General features: G+C 35.9%; 3 protein-coding genes across 8 annotated transcripts in view; 2 read left to right on the top strand and 1 right to left on the bottom strand.

Moving 5' to 3' along the window:
* Window positions 1-1,014, bottom strand: part of LOC140824973 (CHD3-type chromatin-remodeling factor PICKLE-like) — a 42,046-nt gene extending 41,032 nt beyond the window's left edge. For all 5 annotated transcript variants that reach the window (XM_073186411.1, XM_073186413.1, XM_073186412.1 and 2 more), the window contains exons 1-2: window positions 854-1,014; window positions 534-689 (exon numbers count right to left, since the gene is read on the bottom strand). In XM_073186411.1, the coding sequence (XP_073042512.1) occupies window positions 534-686 (153 nt within the window). In that variant the 5' untranslated portion in view covers window positions 687-689; window positions 854-1,014. The remainder of the gene's footprint in view (window positions 1-533; window positions 690-853) is intronic.
* A 7,115-nt stretch (window positions 1,015-8,129) lies between these two features.
* Window positions 8,130-12,075, top strand: LOC140824974 (uncharacterized). The gene is made up of 9 exons (XM_073186416.1): window positions 8,130-8,406; window positions 8,487-8,674; window positions 10,003-10,184; window positions 10,265-10,549; window positions 10,644-10,702; window positions 10,807-10,843; window positions 10,950-11,021; window positions 11,126-11,450; window positions 11,529-12,075. The coding sequence occupies exons 1-9, from the start codon at window positions 8,259-8,261 to the stop codon at window positions 11,913-11,915; spliced, it is 1,683 nt and encodes a 560-aa protein (XP_073042517.1). The 5' UTR covers window positions 8,130-8,258; the 3' UTR covers window positions 11,916-12,075.
* Window positions 12,076-16,837: 4,762 nt separating this feature from the next.
* Window positions 16,838-22,335, top strand: LOC140824975 (calcium uptake protein, mitochondrial). 2 transcript variants are annotated; one of them, XM_073186418.1, is made up of 7 exons: window positions 16,838-17,279; window positions 17,385-17,452; window positions 19,563-19,786; window positions 19,958-20,041; window positions 20,535-20,748; window positions 21,392-21,688; window positions 21,880-22,335. In XM_073186418.1, exons 1-7 carry the CDS (start codon window positions 16,937-16,939, stop codon window positions 22,096-22,098), a joined length of 1,449 nt encoding a protein of 482 aa, XP_073042519.1. In that variant the 5' UTR covers window positions 16,838-16,936; the 3' UTR covers window positions 22,099-22,335. The 2 variants fall into 2 exon arrangements, with proteins under 2 accessions (XP_073042519.1, XP_073042520.1); XM_073186419.1 differs by lacking the exon at window positions 19,958-20,041.
* Window positions 22,336-22,575: the final 240 nt, after the last annotated feature.

Raw genomic sequence — 22,575 nt, forward strand, 5'->3', positions numbered from 1 at the left:
AAGCCACAACAATGAAAGTTCACAGAGTATGATGGACATTAATTGTTTATATCCCCAATTGCTAGACTCTCAGAATCAGATTTGCTGATTCAGACCTAATGCCGAATGTAGGCATCATAACTGTGTCCGTGCTCCTTGGTCCCCTTCATTATAGCTTACATTGGAGACAAGTACAGCCGTACTTAATGTGACATTGTAGGAAGTATGTAATTTAAGAAATTTCCGAAATTAGGTCTCCAAAAACTCCGGAAAATCAACCAGGATTTTCCCTCTTCGATCTCCAGAAAATGCCCCGTTACAGAGTCAGAATCAATAAGAAGCAAAATTCTATGTGCACAGATTCATGTGTATGCCCAAAAACAAGTAAAAGATAACATAGGTACGTATCAACATATTTAGATCCGTGGACAAGCACACAGATATAACACGCACAATGATAACTGGACATCGGACAGATTACGTACTAAGTGACACAAATCTGAAAAAGGGGAAAGCGAAAAAACGTATGGGAGGGGTAGGAAATCAAAAACTACCGCATCAATACGTTCAATTCTTTCGATTTTGTCATTAGAAGAGCCCGACCCAGAATTTCTCTTAACGAAATCATTCTCGTCGTCGGAATCATCTATGTTGTAAATGGGCCGGCGTTCCGATCGAATCCGAAGCCTCTCCACCAAACTTGCCATTTTCTACGCAAACATCAAGCAGAAAAACACGGACATCATTAAATTCACCAATTGAAAACGTAAGTCCGGTAAATGGTTCAGTCAGATGAAAGTGAGGCAAAAAAAACGTTTTGAAAAAAGAGCAGAATGGTTATGCATGCCGTGAGAAGCGGAAGTTTCCACTTTACCTGATACACCTGCGTGTATGTGACTGAATTCCCTGTGCGGCAGCAACTGGCGTACAGACAATGAGAAAGATAAAATGGGATTTAAGGTTTGGACCTGTTTCTTTGAAAGACAGAGACTTGGTTCTAGTAATGTGAAATGGTCGGGGCAATGCCCATCAATTATCTGTCAATTGGGTTTTACATTACAAATAATACTAAATCAAAAGTATCAAATAATAAAAAAGTAAAATGTTTTTGTTGAAGCAGGTTTTAATAGTTTTTCTGGTAAAACTCCGCTCTAGCCAAGGATGATTTTAAATGGAAGAATGTAAACTAGGAATTACTTGTCTTTTTTTCTTAAACATGCCTAATTAAAAATATTGAAGATTTTAACAATTTTGGTATGAGCTCTTTTTATTGTTTTTAATCATTGATCTCCGTTTCATATCTGTTGATTTTTCTCATTTTATTATCGATGATTCAACCCAATCATGATTGTCCTAAAACATTCGAGACATATATATCAACCGATGAGTTCTTATCATCACATAATACCGAATATTGGTATACAATATAGTAGCAGTCGAGTTACTATTATCAAATTTATCTGACCTTCAATAGACCTGAATACATTAGAATCTCTGCAACTTCTTGAATCATCTGTGTGTTTAGTTGAGTGGATTAAATAATGATAGATTAATAGTCAAATATTTATCGTTAAAATTTTAAGTTGTTTTAATAATCATTTTGACCCGGTTTAAGATCCAATTTTATTCATCAAATAGTTATCTATAAAATTGGATCTTAAACCGGGTCAAAATGATTATTCCGATTGATGCAAATAAACCACTCTTGCAAACTAGTCACATCCCTGAAGTTTTTTTATAAATTTCTTTAATTTTCTATTTGACATTCAATAATATTTATAATTATGTCTTTCTACACATTTTCCTCGTTTCTTTTTCTAAACGGAGTTATGAACATGATGTAACAACGGAGTCCATCATTGATGTAAGTCCTACCAAGACCCAATTGGCTAGTGTTAAAGATAACAGTATTTGGTTTGAAATACATGACACCCTTTTGCCATTCAATATGAACCCGAATTTATAAAGAGTTTATCATTGATGCAAGTCCTACTTGATGACTCCATATTGTAATTCAACATGAACCCAAATTTAGAAAATCTAGTGTTTGGATTCCAAGCTCTATGTGCTTTTTCCACAAGTGAGTTGATTGACCCTTTATAAAATCTTGATTTTTGTTTGGTAAAATGTTATTAAAACAACTCATAAGTTATAAAAATAAGGTTATGAGTTTTTTTTTTTTTTTTTGTTCTCAAGTAAGAGTGAAATAGAACAAACAGTTGTCATAGTATACACAATGAAACAGTTGGACATAAAAAAAAATGATACATCATATTATATCTTTCTCTATATTAAAACATTAAATGATTGTAAAACCAACTATAGTAATAGGCTTTTCGTTTATGTTAATCAATTAGACCGACAGAATCTATGTTCGTGGGATTAACCAAAAAAAAATATACAACAAATGAATATTTAAAGATGTTGGTAATGATAGTATCTAGGTGATAGTGACGACATAGAATTTTGGTTTACCATATTCTGAAGGCACTGATATTGAAAATTTCAATTTGGAGGAACGCGTTGAGCTCGAATTCAAATTGTATTGTTAAATTTAATATGCCAAAGAGCAGCCCATCTACACCTCATTCGCTAAAGTCCAACAGGATTAAGCCCACTCCCATCAAAATCTTTTTTTTAAAAAGAAAAAAAAAGAAAAAAAATATTGTTCTAGATAAAACCGAATTGTAAACTACCCTTTCACCTTTGTGATTCCATCATCCTTTCTCAAACTTAGTCATGTAGATATATAGTCATCACTACATATTCAACATCCTCCAAAAACTATAACCTTAATGCACCATTCACTTTTTTTGCAAGACGAATCAAATTATGTCAATTTTCAATAACAGATCCACAAGAATGGTTCAAATTGAAAAATAAAACTCTAAAAAGATTCACAATTTCAAATCCATCTAGAAACACACATTGCATGTTCAACATTTAAGTAAAAGTCTTCTTTCCCCGACCAGAAGAACCAGTAAGTATAACCTTGAGAATGTTAAAACTAACAGTCTTTGACAATGGCCTGTAAGATGTGAAAAAGTTGTGACAGATGAATCTCATAGCAATTCATAAAATAGAAGAATAATAAGTTGACACTAACTGATACTGTTCATTGATAATATGGTGTCCTTTTTCACACGAAAGATTGAAGATATATCTGTCGGAATAATTAAAATGTCTCTTCTTATATCTAAAGTACATCAAAAGTATATTGATATCACATAAACAAAAACCACATAATATAGCATTAACATTCAAACCTTTGGTACTTCTTAACCCAATGCAGCTAGTTGGACGGATGATGATTGTCCTCCTCATCTCAGCACTGTGGCATGTTCCACGGCCTCTAATAGACACATTTCCGGTGAATGGGCATTTCTTGTCAATGTATGTGTCCATACAAAGAGAAAATCGAGATCATTAGAAATTATTTGAAAACTTACTATTTGAGTTTTGTTGCCATATTATTAAAAAATAACACAATTGACAAACCACCTTGATCTCTTGGAGTGATCCTCCTAAAATACTGTATGTAAGAAAGCTTTGATTTTTTTTTCCCCAAATTTTCTAAAACACATTTCTCATCTACAAAAATAAAAACCGAAACAAAAAATTAAGTAAATTACACAAACATAATTTCATTTATATTGAATTTTTTTTACATAAAGTTACATTAAATATTAAAACTTTATATAACATGAACATCTCGAACGTCCAAAATCATTAATTTATTATTTTTATTTTCGAGACAATACAAGGTTAACATGACTATTGAAGACAACAAATAAACCGATATTCAAAAATTGGAAACCATATGAAGATGATGTTGGAATTATTTTGTGGGTTCACATAATTTAATTAATTTTACATGGACAAGCTATATAATAAAGAACTCAATAAGATGATATAATTAAATTTTGGGATTCCAAAATATTAAATAAATTTATATGGCACAATTTTACATGGACAAGCTATATAATAAAGAACTCAATAAGATGATCTAATTAAATTTCGGGATTCCAAAATATTAAATAGATTTATATGGCACACCTTATGTGTAGAAACTCAACCCAATTAAGTCTTCTATGATGGGTCGAAGACTGCTAAAATTATATATGGTTATGGTCCATGAGATACGTAGAATATTACATAATGAGTTAATCTCATTTGAGACCGTCTCACGGGTCATAATCTGTGAGACGGGTCAACCCTACCCATATTCACAATAAAAAGTAATACTTTTAGCATAAAAAGTAATATTTTTTTATGTGTGACCCAAATAAGAGATCCGTCTCACAGATACGACCCGTGAGACCGTCTCAAACAAATTTTTGCCTTACATAATATATACGACACACATATTCTAGATCTCTCTTCTTCTTTCATCTAAGTCAAAAAATAAGGTGGTTAATTCTTTGTTGCCTTGGAAGATTCATAACTCTAATGCTAGACCAATCAATGGATTCTGGTATGCGTTCACTATTATTTATATTTTATGATATTTCGACATGAATTTTTAGAATGTTGTGATATATGAATTTAATCACATGATTTATAGATTTAATTTTATTAAATCTTCAACAAGTGACATCACAGCCACGTTCATGTTGAATTATGAGATTTTTTAAATTGATCGAAACAGATAATTATGTTTTATTCTCATATCTGAAACGGTTTTCTTGCCTATAAATTTTTTTTATTCAGATATGGTTTTTGAGTTTTCTGAATTTTTTATATGAATAAATTCACGTTTTTTGGATATAGTTTTTTCGAATTTTACATCCAAAATTCATATTTATATTCAAATTTAAAAATTGCAATTTGTTTTTTTTAATTAGGGTTGGGTTGTCGGATTCATGGGCAAATCGGACATTCTCCGGCCATTTTCAAGCGGCGGTTGTTGAAAGGAAAATTTTCCATCTCCATGCGCCCATATTAATCCATTTATTGATCTAAAATCGCCGCAACGTGATCGAATTTTTTATCTGAAATTCGCAACTTTACTCGCACGATTTTCGTCAATTTTCGTTCGATTGATTTCTGGCTGATTGTTGGTCGGAGATGGTATGGAGGTGGTCGGCTGTAGTAAGGCGACCCTGGGTCGTGGTCGACGATGACTGTTACGACCAGAGGACGTGGCGGCAACGATTTTTCGGCTAAGGTTAGAGTTTGGAGATTTGGAGATTTTTTGGTTGAATTTAATGTCTTGTTTGGTTGTCCAATTTTGAAACATATTTTAAAATTCAGGATTTTGATCTTTTATTAAATTTTGACTTCCGCAATTCTGATTTTTAAAATTAAATTCAACCATTTCAAAATGTAATGGCATGAAGTAAAATTAATATGAAGCTATTCATTATTTTATAGTCCGATAAAATATTTACGAACAAAAATAATTATGATGTGCAAATATTTTATTTATTGCATATTAACGTAAGTTAAATTAATATCTTGTATCTCAAATTTGGTTAAATTTAAATTACATGTTAATAAAGTGATTTTTGAGATGTAGATATTGTTAAAGTTCAAAATAAATTGTGTTTCAATTTATTAGGACTATTTTTTGACCACATTGCAAACACAATATATAATTTTAAAGTGCATCTAGATCTATTTGAAAAATAATCAGCCCGAAATAAAATTCTTTTCTGGTCAGATTTTAGGTACAATTTATGTTCGCAATCTTTATTTTGATGTTAACAAAACTTGTTATTTTGTTTCTAACAAGTTTATCTAGTGTGCAGAAAAGCTGAAACTGATCAGTTTCAAAACCAAAACTGAAGCTATCGAGACGTCAACTGATTGCCAAAACTGAACCAGTCCAACTGATATATCAAAAACCAGTTTCACTGATTGTCCAGCTAATAGGTGGTTCAGCAGAAGACCTTCAGAAGCCCGACCAACTGATAAGAGTTCAACTGATGAAGAATCCAGCTGAACAAAACAACTGATATGACGAAATCAGTTTGGACTGATTTCACCATACCAGTTCAGAGAATCAGTTCACCAGACCAGTTCAGAGTATGTAACTGATCAATTCACATATCACGACAAGACTATCAAATGAAATGTAGCTGAGCACGAATATACAAGGTACAAGCTACAAACTACTTCACAGACGAATGTACAATAATAGATATTGCAGCAGAGCTAAAAGAGAAAAGCTTACATAACAATTGTCGGAATGAAGAGACGTATCATAAGCAAGCACATGCAAATACAACCGACATTATTATCGAGTCTTCATATACGGTCAGCTAAGCGTCTATAAATACCAGATCAAGACCATTAAAGAAGGCGCGAAACTACAACAAAATACTAGTGTGTGAAGAAGACATATGACACGCTTATTTCATATCAGCATACTAGAAGCATTTAGCCCAGCTGTGTGAGAGCACTTTCGTGTTGTATTGATTAGGTCAGTTCTCACATATTCATACACAATCACTAACATATACATAGAGTTGAGCTTATTGTTTAGCTGAGTGAGTCTTCACACAAAGACATTAAACATTGTCTTTCTAGTCTTGACATAAGAGATGTTATATATTATGTGAATTGTTAGGTGTTGCATGTAATCTTGAGTGCTAGGAGTTCTAGTTGGATGTTGTCTTTCTGGAGTAGATTTGTACAAGGTGTTTGTATAAATCAAAATCTTCTAGTTGATACTACTCGATATGGTAGAAAGAATAATGTAAAAGCAGTTGAAGTATCTGAATATTCATAAACATATTTTGTGTATTTAACTATTTAATTGTTGTTTTTAAATTGATTTGATGAGTTCTTTCCATAACTGAACTGATACAAGCACAAACTGATCCTCTTAATTCAGTTATTCAGTTTACACAAGCTAAAAATGTTAAAATGTTCAATTTTCTTAACGAATGATTATTTCGATTGTCTTTCGCTTGGTTTGAAAATCAAATTCGATTTAATTTATTGATACATTCATATGAAATCTTTCTTACAAAAGGAAAACCTTGGGCTGCTTCAAGAATGCCTTCTCGGTCAGGAAACCATTTCATTTTTTTTAAAAAAAATAAAACAATCAGAAAAATAGAAAAAGAGGGAGAGATTCGACTGATCGAGTACCTACCTATTCCCGCAGTGGTCGATTGATTGGTGGATACTGTAGAGGAAACCTTAAAAAGGCTTCGGGCTGATAAAATGAATAATCCTCAGGCCCACAAATATTTAAAAGGGAAACATGAAATATTTTTCTTTTAAATATAAATTTTTTATATTAAAACGAATTTAAAGTAATGACTAGATAAGTTGATAACAATATATAAGAGCGAATTGGAGTTAAATAGTTTGGAATAATATCAACATTTAAAAGAATCTAATTATTTAAACTAGTTGGATAGAATAAACATTTAAGGCAAAAACTTGTGTGAGACGGTCTCACGGGTTGTATTTGTGAGACGGATCTCTTATTTGGTTCATCCATGAAAAAGTATTACTTTTTAAGCTCAGAGTATTACTTTTTATTATGAATATGGGTAGGGTTGACCCGTCTCACAGATTAAGATCCGTGAGACGGTCTCACATGAGACTCACTCAACATTTAAAGCAGAAATGAAAAAAATCACATGATTTGGCTTTAGAAAAAATATATATGTTTTTCAATGAAAATATTTATTTTAGAAAGAAGACTTTCAGGCTATATATATCTACATAAATACACAGCACATATTCGCCGTAGCTTTAGGCGGAATAAATGCGGTGTTGATTAGAGCAGATGTGTGCTTTTCGGTGATCAATCCAACTCTGACTAAATACCGAAAATATTCAGCAACTTCTTACTTAATTATTGATATTAATTATTGATATTGACTCACCAAATCCCTGACCCTCTTCCGATTCAGGAAAAGTCTACATACACACGACGCCAAAAAAGAGCAAGAGATGGTGATATATATATATATATTTTTTTTTTTCTTTTTTTAAAAAAAAAAGGTGTAGAGTGTGGGACGTGGCTCAACACAAGTCAAAAAGCGCGCAATTGTGGGAAAAATATTGCTGTGATTGTATCGAATCCGATGCCCATTTGGCATTCGACACCATTATTTTAAACATCATGCTCTGTCTGTCTTTTTGTCTGTCTCTGTCAAACTCTATATATGTATTATCATTTTTTTCCAACTAATCCCAGTCATTCATTTTTCCATAACCCAGCCACCGCCGATTTAAGAAACGTACCAACCTGAAAATTTCAACAAGGACACGAGACATTCTTTTATCTACATGCCAAATTTGTTTCCCACAGATACATGAATCAACCCAACCCGATCTTGTCATACCAAACCATGCTATGTTCCAGGTCTCTGTTACTTTACCTTGTTGCCATCTTTCTGCTTCTTTCATCAGATTTACCATTTGCATCTTCTTCGGACTCTTTTCATACATTCCCAGCTTCAGGTCAGCAACTCACCTCAATCACTACTTGTTTTCCTTTATTTAATGTCGTGCTACTTCGCGATTTCCTGAAACTCATGCAGGGAAACACAATGAGGGTAAGGGTCACGGCGGGATGCTTGTGTCTTGGGCTAGACCGGAGAGATTGCTGGCTGATAATCTAAGCGAGCCTCTTGCGCTTGCTGCGCACAGAACCTACAGAAAAGACCCTCTTAATGATTTTCAAAAATACACGGGAGGCTGGAACATCAGCAATCGCCATTACTGGGCTGTAGGTCTTAAATATTTTAACTTGTTTCTCTTACGCTCGTTAGTCGATATACGTTTTGGGCATCACATCAGTCACTTTTTTAATTCCTCCACCATGAAAACATTTTTTTTATGTTCTTCGAATTTTTTCTCTGAAAGTAGTCTTTATTTTCTGTATTTCTAGAATTATTTGTTTAAGAGATATCATTACTCTCATATGGGTCCGTGGAGAAGACGCATTGCTCATCCATTAGGCTGTGAGAAGAAATTGTTTTCCATTTATTCCCATAGTCATGGGGTACGAATACAGATTTTAGTATAATTCAATAAAAATTAGCCATAAAAAAGACTGAAATAACTTCAGTATCAAACAGAAGAATTGATTGTTTGGTTTCTATTGAATTTGAAGTAGATGGCGGTTTGAAACCAGTGACTTACAGGATTGAGATCATTGATATATCGTAGGATGAACAAGGATACTATCTGATTTGATGCTACGCTTTGGGGCAAAGGGGAAAAAGAGTATCCATGTAGCTATGTGTACAGGCCACCACATCTCATATATTATATATTTGATTTTTATCCACCGGTTCGAGTTATACGAGTCAATAATATCCTCGATCCCACTTTCTGCAGTTTGGTTTTTTCGTTGATGATGATGAACATGAATTTCCATGCTAAAATATTTTGAACGTACTGATCTTGAAACCAAGTATGATTTTAAGAACTATATAGGCATGACTAAATGTGCGCAATGATTGCCTGATTCAATGTTAACAATATTTTATTTTAAGTTGTTTGACTTTTGTAGTTGACACTAAAGTGTGCATAATCTTTCAGGAAAAGAGGCGTGCCTTGTGCCGAAATGGCCTAATGCATGTGACTATATACTAAATTACTATAGGTCTTCATTTTTTTGGTTCTGTGATCTTATATTGGGGTGTATTCTGTTGGTTTTAAGCTCAGGCTCCTTGTGAGCGCATATTGGTCAAAAGGAGGCAGCTGAACTATTTCTGAAAAAAAGAAATTATCAGACATCTGTTATTTGATTTGAACTTCAATCTTATGTTGACCTGAAAGAGTTGATATGAAATGCTTGTTTAGAATCAGCGCTGCATATTGTTGCAATGCAGTGATGCCCCAAACACATGCCAAAATTTTGATCATGGCATGGTGAAGAGTTTCAAGTCATTTGATAAACAACCAAATTTCTATCTTTTTATTAAAGCCTCATAACTCATTGCAGGTTGATCTGAAATGTGGTATATTTTTAACAGATCATGCAGGCTGCTCTACGAGAACTGTTAGCCATGTTTTCATTAATTGATATCAATTCATATTTAATTGCAGTCAGTGGCATACACTGCCATTCCATTTTTTGTGGTGGCAATAATCTGGTTTGCGGTTTTTGGGCTTTGTTTGTCTCTCATCTGTCTCTGCTACTGTTGCTGTCGGAGAGAACCTTATGGCTATTCTCGAATCGCTTATGCACTCTCTCTCATCTTCCTCGTTTTCTTTACCGTTGTTGCAATGTACACACTCCCTCTCTCTGTTTAAACACATGTATGAACACACATTTGGAGTGAAACTAATTTCTGTCATGCTTGTTCAGCATTGGATGTATTGTATTATACACTGGTCAGGGGAAATTTCATAACAGTACGATGAATACTTTGGAATATGTCGTTCATCAGGCAGATATCACTTCTGAGAGTCTTAGAAATGTGTCAGAATATCTTTCTGCAGCCAAGCAAATTAACGTGGAGCAAGTTTTTCTACCTTCGAATGTCCAAACGGACATTGACCAGATTCAATCCAAGATAAACTCTTCTGCTAATACCCTTGCAAGCAAAACAGAAGATAATTCAAAAGACATAAAAGATTTAATTCGATCAGTGTGAGTTTGAATCCCAATTAGAATTCTCGTCCTTCACATGTATATATTTTTCTTTTGCATTTAGTTTAAAAATGATATGAAAATGTTCTTTCAGGAGATTGGCTCTTATCATTCTCTCTGCTGTCATGCTTCTTTTAACATTTCTTGGATTCGGTATGACTAATCCAATTCCTCAAGTCGGAAGAAAGATAATTGAACTTTTGTTCATGATATTTTTTTACTTACGTCTATTCAACTTTGGAATTTCCTCTTTGCAGTGTTTTCAATTTTTGGCATGCAGTTTTGCGTGTACATGTGAGTGATTTGGCTACATACCTTCGACTATATCTCGTGTAATTTGATTATTCAAGTTGTTCCTTAACAGGTGGTTGCATTAATGTTCATAATCTTTTGGTTGCAGCCTGGTGATCATTGGATGGATTCTTGTGACAGGGACGTTCATACTGTGTGGAATTTTTCTTCTCCTCCACAAGTTAGAATTCTATTGCTTTTACTTATTCTGTCATTGTTCTTAGTACTCAAAGATGGATAATTTATGTGATCGTAATTGACATCTTCCTTTGGTATATATTTTAGTGTGACTGGAGATACATGCGTCGCAATGAATGAGTGGGTCCAAAATCCGACTGCTCATACAGCACTTGATGATATATTACCATGTGTGGATAATGCCACTGCACAAGAAACCTTGACAAGAAGCAAGGAAGTAACATCCCAATTGGTCACTTTAATCAACACAGTAATATCTAATGTCTCGAACATCAATTTTTCCCCCAGCTTTGTTCCTCTCTACTACAATCAATCTGGTCCACTCGTACCAAACCTTTGTAACCCTTTTAATCCTGACCTGACTCCTCGAACTTGTGTACCTGGTGAAGTGGATTTGAACAATGCGACACAGGTAAGTTTGGGGATGTATTGTTGTAGATGGTCAAATGCAGCTTTGAAATATATATATATATATGAATACGATATGCAGGTATGGAGCGGATACGTATGTGAAGCATCACCAAATGGGATCTGTGTAACGACGGGACGTCTGAATCCAACCATTTATGGTCAGATGGCTGCTGGTGTTAATGTGAGCTATGGTTTGTATCAGTACGGTCCATTTCTGGTTGATCTTGAAGATTGCAGTTTTGTGAGACAAACATTTTCTGAAATAGATGGGGTGTACTGTCCTGGACTAAGAAAATACAGCCAATGGATATATGTTGGTCTGGTTATGGTAGCCACTGCGGTGATGTTGTCTCTAGTATTTTGGGTTATATATGGAAGAGAGAGGAGGCACCGCGTGTATACGAAAGAGCATATGAGAGGAGGGGTGGATGATTTTGAAGGTGATCATGTTAAGCACACGAGCTGAGGTGGGCATGGTTATATATTGTTAATGCTTTTTAATGGACTGCAGGATCTGTGAATTAGCAGTGCTTGATGAACACAAGATTTGTTAAAGTAACATAGGATTTAAAATCTTTCTTGTACCGCAAAAAGTTTAGCTGAAACGTCTATTATTTAAAATATTACTAGAATTTTTTTTAAAGCTAAATTTTGATATACATTTTTATTTCGAAAATATATATTTATAGGCATGCATGCGATATCTACCGTTAATCACATAATTTAAAAATAAAAGTTTTCAACTACTGGGTAAAAGTATTATAGGTTAAAAGAGCTCAAATAAACAACATGCAAGTCCTGTTAAATCATAAACATATAAATAATAAAGCCAAAAACTTGTATTAGAGGTCTCACGGGTCGTATTTTGTTTGACGGATCTTTTGTTTGGGTCATCCATGAAAAAATATTATTTTTTATGCTAAGAGTATTACGTTTTATTGTGAATATCGGTAGTGTTGACCCGTCTCACAGATAAAGATTCGTGAGACCGTTTCACAAGAGATCTACTCAATAATAAAATATAAGAAACTATCCATGATCACTCCCAACTCATAAACATGATGTGCAGAAAAATATGGTCATCGGGTTAACGTGCACACATACAGCTTCGCCTACTCAGTCATCGGCGTCTCCAATCTCCTCATCAATATGTTCACCTGCAACATTCCTGATTCACACCTAGTGAGTCTAAAGATTCAATACCCTGAATCGTTATCACAAGTACATATACATAGCATGCAATATTGAAAAGTACTATAATTGAAAATACATTTCATGAACATCAAATCGTAAGCATAAATATAACATGATAAAACATAAACGTGTTCTTATTGCATCATATCAACATATACATATTCACTTTTCTTTATTTGAATTACGTTCATTAGTTGTGATTTTCGTATTATCGTATTAGTTGATGGATCCATCTACGTGTAATCGCGGTACCCGGCGGCGAGGACATCAGCGACAGTATTACCCATCCACTGAGCATTTGCTTTACATGTCATCGTATTATCATACTAGTCACAACCAACTTCTTTCCTCCAAAAAATATGTCATCGTATTCATCACTTATAAAAATCATGCATATACGTAAATTTTCTTAAAATCAAGCATGCAACGTATTTTTCATATTTCCATAAAAATTCATGTTCGTGATATCATAAACATTTAAAAAATGAATTTTTTATGATCATAGCATTACTAGGACTGCTAACTCGACCCCGGTGCAAAATGACCATTTTGCCCTTAGAAACCCTAATTGGACGTTTTACCCCTGGATCCCAAAATTTTGACCCAAGCCAACCAAACACCTTAAAACACCTCAAAACATATTTATAATTGTTTATTAGGCGTAAACTCGAGCCCGTTTTCTAACTTATACGATTCGTTTTAAAACTTGGACCGAGACCCCGGTTTTAACCCAAATCAACCCAAAAATTAACCAGACTTTCTCAAATTTTAACCACAACTTATTCACACCCTACCAGCCCCTAAAAGCTCGCTGCTACCAGGCTGGAAATTTCTGCACTCATAAGCCCTAATCCTAGTGCACCCACGGCCCTATATTCGATCCTAGACAAAAACCAACTTCTCCAGCCCTTAACCAACTATCCTAAGACCAAGATCAAGCCATGAACTTAATACTGGACCAACCAAATCCACACTTACAGCCCCATGCACGTGGGTTGCTCGGCTTGTCTGAAATTCACACTAACATTCCACTTACTTTTCGCATCGGCCCTAACCTCACGTCTCGCAGGCCATGAATCCTATCCAGCCTCGACACGGACCCACCAGGGTCTGAACCATGGCCTGGACTGTAGTGACCCGTTCCAGAAACACCTACTAATCAGAACTTAAGCATGCAAAATTAACATTTAAAACTGAATCAGGTAAACAGCGGAAAAACAGTAATACAACCCAATCGAATCTGTAAGTACAAAATACTTAAACAACCAGATCGAACTAAATACCAAGAACAAATACCAACAACTACAGGTCAACCTCTGCCAGCTCCCTGTCCACTCCCTCCTGGACCGTCCAACCTGAGACCTGCCCCATCGAATAGGGTGTCCAAAACAGAGATAAACCGAGGACGTGAGCATAAAACGCTCAGCACCGAAAGCATGAGTATACAAGACTATGACATGCATGTATGCAAAATGTACTGGATACCAGGATCTGGGTATATCGAAATACTGCTCAGGTAAATGACGTCAAGGTATGTAGCACTCTGCGCCGTCGCACCAGGAGGTGGCTCTCATACCAAAATAAACCTGTGGATATACCGGTGACCTGACCACCGTCGGCCAACGGGGTCCAACCATCCACAACAAACGAGGGCTGAGCACCCTCTCAACAGGCTATCTCAAAAATAGTCAGGCTCAACATGATTATGCAAATGCCGCATAATAACCCATGCATCATATGACAGATAATAATGCAACATATAAACATGCAACACATAGTAAAGCATACTCAATCCTGCTATCTCGGATAGTACTTTCGTACCTCAAACCAGTAGATCCTAGCAATCAGTCCTAGAATCAAGTCTGCGACCGTAGTCAGCCCACTGATGCCGCTAGCTCCCAACTAGAGCACAGCTCCGCTACAAAACCAGTAGCTCCCCGCTAGTGCCTAAACCTCGGGAAAAGACTAGAAACCCATCAGAAACGACTAAAACGCTCTGGAACACTCGGAATTGGCGAGTAACAAATGAAGCCTCGCGCCTCTATTTATAGACAACGATCGGACGATCCGATCCACTTCGGACGATCCGATCCACTTCGGACGATCCGATCCACTGTACACTTCGGACCTTCCGAACCCTTATCGGACGATCCGAACCCTGCATGTCTTCCACGTGTCCAGACACCTGTCTTCGGACGATTCGAACCCTCTTCGGACGATCCGAACTCTGCATGTCTTCCACGTGTCCAGCCACCTGTCTTCGGACGATTCGAACCCTCTTCGGACGATCCGAACCCGCTTCGGACGATCCGAACTCTGTTCGGTCCTTCCGATCCCACCGAAATATAATTAATCCAATAATTAACTCAAATTAGGCATCGGGATACTACATGGACCGAGCCCATGCATGCTGCTCCCATCTCTTCCCGCCAATCTAGCCATAACGAGCCTTACCCTAGACAAAACCCATCGGCCTTCACTTTATCTCGACCGACCCTCGACTTTAGCACCTTGACACCTTCAATATCAGCATACACGGCCCTTAAAAGACTTAGATTGAGCAGCCTCTTGCACCAAAACATAGAAAACGTGAGATATATGCAAAACGAAAGGCGTATTTCATGACAAACCTGGCAAAAAAGATGCAACGTAATATATCTATGCATTTTTCATGCAAACACACACACATTAGCATAAAATAGCGTGAATGATGAGAAAAAAAGTATTTATGGCGTGCCTTTGCATTAATACGCTCAAAATCTTTGAGATATACGCGTAGAACACCGGAGAGACGAGGAAGAAACCCTTTGAAAAACTTTGAGAAAACCTAAGGAAAAGAGCTGCTAAAATTTTGAAGAAGGCTGCTGGAAATGTAGGTGGCGGCCACATGAGTGGAGCTGTGGAGGTAGGTTTAGGGTTTATTAATGAGGTGTTTAAATTATAATATAAGGTACTAATGAGCCCTTAATTAAAAATAAAATAGATTAAAAAAGTTTTAGGCCCATAACGCAATGAAATAATATCATCAAGCCCAAAAACACTCTCGAAAAATATTCGTTTAGGTACGCTTTTTAAAATATTGCCTGAGTCCTCAAAAAGTCCTCCGACTCGCTAAATTTTGCGTATCGGTTTAAAATACAACTCGTCGAGTAAAAATACGTTAACGAGACCCATTTTCAAAAATCACCCTTATTAACACTATATATTAAATAATTAAAAATAATTATTTAATAAAAATATTTTTCCTTAATTATTCCTGGTCTCTGTTTCTCGTTCGAGCACGAAAACTACTAAAAGTCCTTATGCATGAAACTTTAATAAATCATGCAATAAAACACATATTCATGTCACAAACATGCGTTAAATGCATTAAAAATAATTAATTAAAATGTCTAAAAATTTTGATAACTTACATATATTTGATTCACATGTATCTTCAACTTTTTCGAGGTTACATTAGCCGTCTATAATTGATGATGAATTAAAAAATATTCCCGAAGCTTAATGGGTAGAGGCCCCTATCTAGCTTCCACACCACCTAAACCAAGTAATATATTCTTCTCCACCTCCCACTCCTGCCCTATCTCGTCCTACAAAATTTTGAGTTCCAATCTAGTCTACACAATCTCAATTCAGCTGAAATCTATCTTATTTTATTTTATTATTATTATTATACTTTTATTTTCTCAAAATTATGTGTTGGGTAAAGAAGAAATTAAAGGAACACAATCTATTCAAAGTGGGCCACACAAATATAAGTTCTGGACTTATATATGGTGTGACCAGTTACGGATAGAAGTTTTGAAAGTGTTAATGTCTAATGTAATTTTGAATTACTTGAATGCTCTCCTCCGGTGATTTTGCAATATGACATCAATAATTATTTAATGTTAAAATTGAATAATAATTAGATATCTAATATTTCGAGCTTTATTATCAAATTACTATTTTCAATGTGATATTTCAATGAAATTAAAACTATTATACGTTTTTTTTATCATGTAAAAATGGTAGCAAAATAGGATATGACTACTATTCAACTAAATATTTGGACAAGCTCAGATTTAGTTATATTTAGTTGCAATTTTGTATATTTAATATTAATAATTATCGCACATCAATTAATTCATTGATTTTAAATTATAATATCAATATTTATTCAATATTTATTATCTTGTCAACTCAATTGCCGGGCAATAAAGGCACAGGACAAGACTTACGTTGTAGTGCGGGCTTTTCCAAATTGACGGCAATTTTTACATCGCAAATCATCGTATAGCCCGAATTAGTAATATGTACTGTTGGTCCGTACTTCGCCGATCATCGACGTCGATCCACCGATTTCCAACCGCCCAACGCTTCCATTCCCGCCGATTCGCCTCCAAAACGCCGCCCATGGAATCATCATATTTTCAAAGTAATCGCGATGATAATGTCAAAAGCAATCTACTAAGACGGATTTCTGCCGGAATAATTACCAGCTCTACCCTGGCCCTTTCGATTTACTCTTTTTCACATTCTTCTCTTGATTCCCCCATATCGATATCCTTCTCCGACTGGTCAACGCAACCCCCTGCTGCTTCTCTTTCACAATCCGCGTCCAAACCAAGTGAGGAATATAAATTTCTCTTTGCAGGTAAAGTTTCACCTATTACTGTTTTTTTTTTTTTACATTTAAACTGATAAAATGTTGTTCATTATTTTGCTATTATGTCGGCTCTTATTTTGTTTTGTGACGCAGATGCATACAGGAAAAAAGTATTCTTTAACTACGAGAAGCGTATCAGGATGCGTAGTCCTCCAGAGAAGGTATTATTCTGGCATTGGTTGAGTTACACTTCAAAATATCAGTCTTCGGTTTTTTAAGGATAAATCCCCTCCGCAGTCCCCTCTTTATTCTCCCTCTCTAATTGGTGTGAATTGATTATTGGAGAGAGCTGAAGTTTGAATGTGTCACAAGATATTTTATATTTTGATTAGTTACTAATCTGATCTCCGTATGCTTTGATACCTGAATTAGCTTAGAATACATGGGACTGAATAATTGCGGATTTGACCAGGGTGTTGATACACATGGATTGATTAGAAATGAAATGATTAAAATCCACTGTAATTACATGGCAATGACTTATACTGACATAAAGCGTAATTACATTGCAATGACTTATACTGACATAAAGCGGATTTGAAATTCATTCGGATTTTGCAAGTCCAAACAAGTATCAATCCAAGTATGACCTAAATCTCAAATTCTCAGTGCACTTAATACGACTTGGAGCTTTATATATCGACTATTGTAGGTTAAGCATTCACTCAAATAGTATATTTGTCAACCAAAGTAAGAGAAAAAGAGTACATCAATATAGCAACAAAGACATTTCTTTTTTATGTTAAACAGGTAATTTAGGACTTCCTCTACAGTTGAAGTTCTTTAGGAGAAATTGCCACCCTCATTCTCAAGACCACTGTTTTGGTCTTGTCATGCTGTCTTAACTGGAGTCTTCAATGAAGAAAGTTGGGGATTGTACTGGCATTACACGTCTCTTAGCATAAAAAATGTGAATTCCATGTCCGATCAATACCACCAGACAATTTGTTTTGGGGGCAAACCAAATACCATATTTTTTCTCAATAAATTATATGAATTATACCACCTTGCAGCAGAATACTTGATTAGGCTGAATTGTTTTTCATTTTCTAGACTCGCTAACTAGGAGAGTAGCAATGCTACTTTTAATTTGCTTATCCTTTTACGCAGCGTTTGGTTGGGCGGATTAAGTGTGATAGATTATTTTATCACACATAATCCTGCAACCAGCTCAATCCTTCCTATGAGTGATTAGGTTAGGTGGTATTACGTGTGATAAAATAATACCTCCTTCCTCCGTAGGATTATTAATCCCTCCTCTATCCCTACTCTCTTTTCAATTTTACCCTTCTTCTTTTACCGCTATTTAACCACCTCGGCTGCCGGACCGTCGCCGCCGCCCTCGCCGGACCGCCGCCGGACCTTCGCCGCCGCCGCCGGACATACGCCGGACCGCACCGCACAGCCGTTGCCGGATCTTCGCCGGAACGCCATCGCCGCCGTCGGATCGCCGACTCACCGCCGTCGTCGGGCCGACGCCGTCGCCGCCACGTCGGCTGCCGGATCCGCCGCGACCGGAGTGGAAGAAGAAAAAAAAGAGGAAGGGCAATTGTGTCCTTTCATCAAAAATTTCAAAATTATCCTACACTTAAAAATCTTACCAAACATACTACCATATATTACATATCTACGACAATCATTTTCTTTATCATTTACATACTAATCATTAGTTTATTTTATCCTGCAACCAAACGCAGCCTTAGGGAAGCACTAGGACCTTCAATTCTCATTTGGAGGTTGAAGGAAAAGCCAATAAAGGACTGAAACTACCTGTTTTCCATTGGTAACATAACAATTTCCTCAAGTGTGGAGTTTATAACAGTAAATAGCAGAGTTATAGGTAATATAATTTTTATTTCCACCAAAGAGATAAGTTAATTGATTAAATAGCTTATAATTTGAACTCATGTTGATGTACTCCGCTGTTGATCAGTCAAATTTTCTGAGATCAGGATAACTTCTTTTCTCGAACCATCTCCTTGTCTTACACATAGGAGGCTTCAGCCCACTTTTTGTTACAGAATGTTATGTGTTTACTAGATTCTTGGAGCTGAACTATGTTTATTAGCCTGATTAAAGGTGGCCAAAACTTTATTTATTAATTTTTACAGTTTTTGTGTGCAAAATAATATGAGTAACAGGTATTTTAAGCTAAAATGCTGTTGATCAAATCCAGAACCTTCAGATTCTTGTTGACTTTATTTTTCAAGTTAACCCATGATATTAGAAAACCTGTGAATTAACATCCAGATAATTTTGTTCCTCTCAAAGGTATTTGCATATTTTGCATCAGTTCGTGCCAGCGATGGAGAAATTTTTATGACCCCGGCGGATTTGATGCGAGCACTTGTTCCTGTTTTCCCTCCATCTGAATCACACCTTGTGAGAGATGGATATCTCAGAGGGGAGAGGAGTCCTGGTGAATTACGCTGTGCCCCATCTCAGTTTTTTATGCTCTTTGACACTAATAATGATGGTCTAATATCATTTAAAGAGTAAGTCGTGACTCAGAGCTCATGTTTTATTATTTTTCCATCCCATAGTTGAATTTTGCCCCTGCATCTTGTTTACTTTTCTTTTCTAATTTTCCCTTGCTCTCTTTTCCTTGCATTTATCTTTAAATGTCTCCAAATTGACTAAAATTTTATAACGATTATCTCCAATAGGTACTTATTCTTTGTTACGCTTCTCAGTATCCCAGAATCAAGCTTCTCTGTTGCATTCAAAATGTTTGATCTTGACTTCAGTGGGTAGGTACCAATTTGATGGTGAAGTTGGATGGGTGGAAAATGGAGTATTGTCTTTTTGTTTTAGTCATATGTACTGAGAATAGTTTGTGAATGTATTCAAGTTACGTATCTTAAATTCAATCGAATGGGTTGATTATTTTGTTCTTCAATCAGTGATGGATTTTATCAATTTTAGCTCTCTGTTCACTAACAATGTTTCTGTATGAGTTTTTCCAAGAACCCAACTTCCGAAAACTTTATATGAATGTGGAAAAATCGCATGGTTTAATATTGACTTGAATTTTGCGCTTATCCTGCTGATGCCTGTACTCATACCTTTTGTCTGTATGAATGCTTATGAGAACTACAGAAATAGAGCGAGGGGTGAGAGTGTAATTTCGACATTTATGCTAGATAAAGTTTTCTCAGCTGATGCATGCAAACTGTTACTCACAGAGAAATGATAGTTTCTTGATTAACTGATCAAAACGAATTACTATTTTTATCCTAATAGGGAAATAGACAGAGAAGAATTCAAGAGAGTGATGATTTTGATGCGAGCTCATAACAGGCAAGGAGCACTCCACAGCAATGGAATTCGAGCAGGGCAAAACTTGGGCGGTTCAGTGGAAAATGGGGGTTTGGTTGAGTATTTTTTCGGCCCAGATGGCGATAGACGTCTCAAACATGATAAATTTGTCCAATTCTTAAGAGATTTGCACGACGAAGTGCGTCCATGACTCCGTATTTTCTCCATTTTCAAAATCTGGACTAGAGTTTCCATGAATGTTTCCCCTTAGAGTTTTCATGGGTATTCTTGGAAGAATATACATTTTGTTCTCTCTCAGAAAATGCTCAAGTGCTCTATACACCTGCTACCTTAATCATTGCAACAGCATCTTGTAGAATATCTGTGCAGGCTTTTGTACATACCTGGCTTTGTCCCCTCCTAGTGAGCATGGATGATCCTGCTGTAGAGTTTATCATTCTGATAAAATCAACAACCAGATAATTTAGTGTTTGAGACTACTGTCGCCAATTGAAATGTTTCATTTAACTGCACTGAGTTTGGTATTAAGGGGTTGGTGAATTGCTGAGATTGTCCTGTATGTGCCTTTTTGTGCGTCATTCTTCCCTGCAACACTTTCTCACACCCTTTCATGGCAGGCATCAGATTGGAATCTTATATCTCCGATGAAAATACTGGCACTAGTAGAACTTTAGATATCTTGAGTACTTTCGTCATGTAGATAAACATTTTCAGTTTCTTTTGGTGCACTCTTGATATCATGATGAGAATATTATTATTATCGTTGTTGTTATTATTATTTCATACAATCATACCACGGTAATTGTGTCTATACTGTGCAGATGGTGAAGTTGGAGTTTGCCCATTATGACTTCAAGTTAAGAGGAACCATCTCTGCTAAGGATTTTGCATTGTCCATGGTTGCATCTGCCGATATGAAGAGCCTGAATAAATTGCTTGATCGCGTCGATGATTTAGATAATGAACCACATCTTGGTAATATCCGCATCACACTTGAGGAATTTAAGAAGTTTTCGGAGTTGCGAAGAAAGTTGCAGCCATTTTCTGTGGCACTTTTTAGTTTTGGACAAATAAATGGTTTGTTGACGAGGAAGGATTTACATCGAGCTGCTGAGCAAGTAGGTGTCTATGTTCGTCCTTTTCTGATTATTTTGCACTTGATGAGCATCTTACTACATTAAGAGTTCCATTAGGTTTCTTTAAAATCCTCCTGCCTACTTGTGTTTGCTGTTCCTTTTGTAAATTTTGACTGGCAAAATGGCTGATCAACACGGTCATCACATGTTTGACTAGTGATTCTGATTTACAGGTGTGTGGAATTTGTCTTACTGATAATGTGATTGAGATAATCTTCCATGTGTTTGATGCAAATGGTGATGGAAGTTTGAGCTCAGACGAGTTTGTGCGAGTTTTGCAGAAGCGTGAAAGAGATATCGGTCAGCCATCAGAGGCAGGCGTGTGGAGCTTTTTTTCATGCTTCTGGCATTGTTCGAATGCGCACACCAATCCTCGGTTATTATCCCGTTGATATTTCCGGCTTTTAATGTTGTAAATCCTAAAGATTCTCCTACTGGTTGGTGTCTTGGCATCTATATATGGTGTGAAACACGAGCCAGATATATAGCTTAAAACTCTGGATATGTAAAACGCGTGGGTCCTACGTGATGCCCATATAATGTGCATTTATTCCGGAGTTAACAATCTTAAAGCATGTGAAGCTGGTGATTTGATTATTAATAATAAGACACGGTTTGGTGGCAGACAAGGCGAAAATGGAATCAGTTCAGATGACTCTGTTTGTTCTGATGATTTTTAAATTGGAAGAAGGTTTCTTCCATCGATAAATAACTAAATTAAGCTGTGGAAACCACCCATTGTACTACAAGATAATAAAGCGTGACAATTGTCATAATTTATGGTGAGTTGAAAGTTTTTCTTGCTTAATATTCACATATGCCACATTCTGTTGTGCAGCACACAGGGTTTATATATAATTTTCTCCCGG

Source organism: Primulina eburnea, chromosome 3, assembly GCF_022965805.1.
Source record: "Primulina eburnea isolate SZY01 chromosome 3, ASM2296580v1, whole genome shotgun sequence".
Lineage (NCBI taxonomy): Eukaryota > Viridiplantae > Streptophyta > Magnoliopsida > Lamiales > Gesneriaceae > Primulina > Primulina eburnea.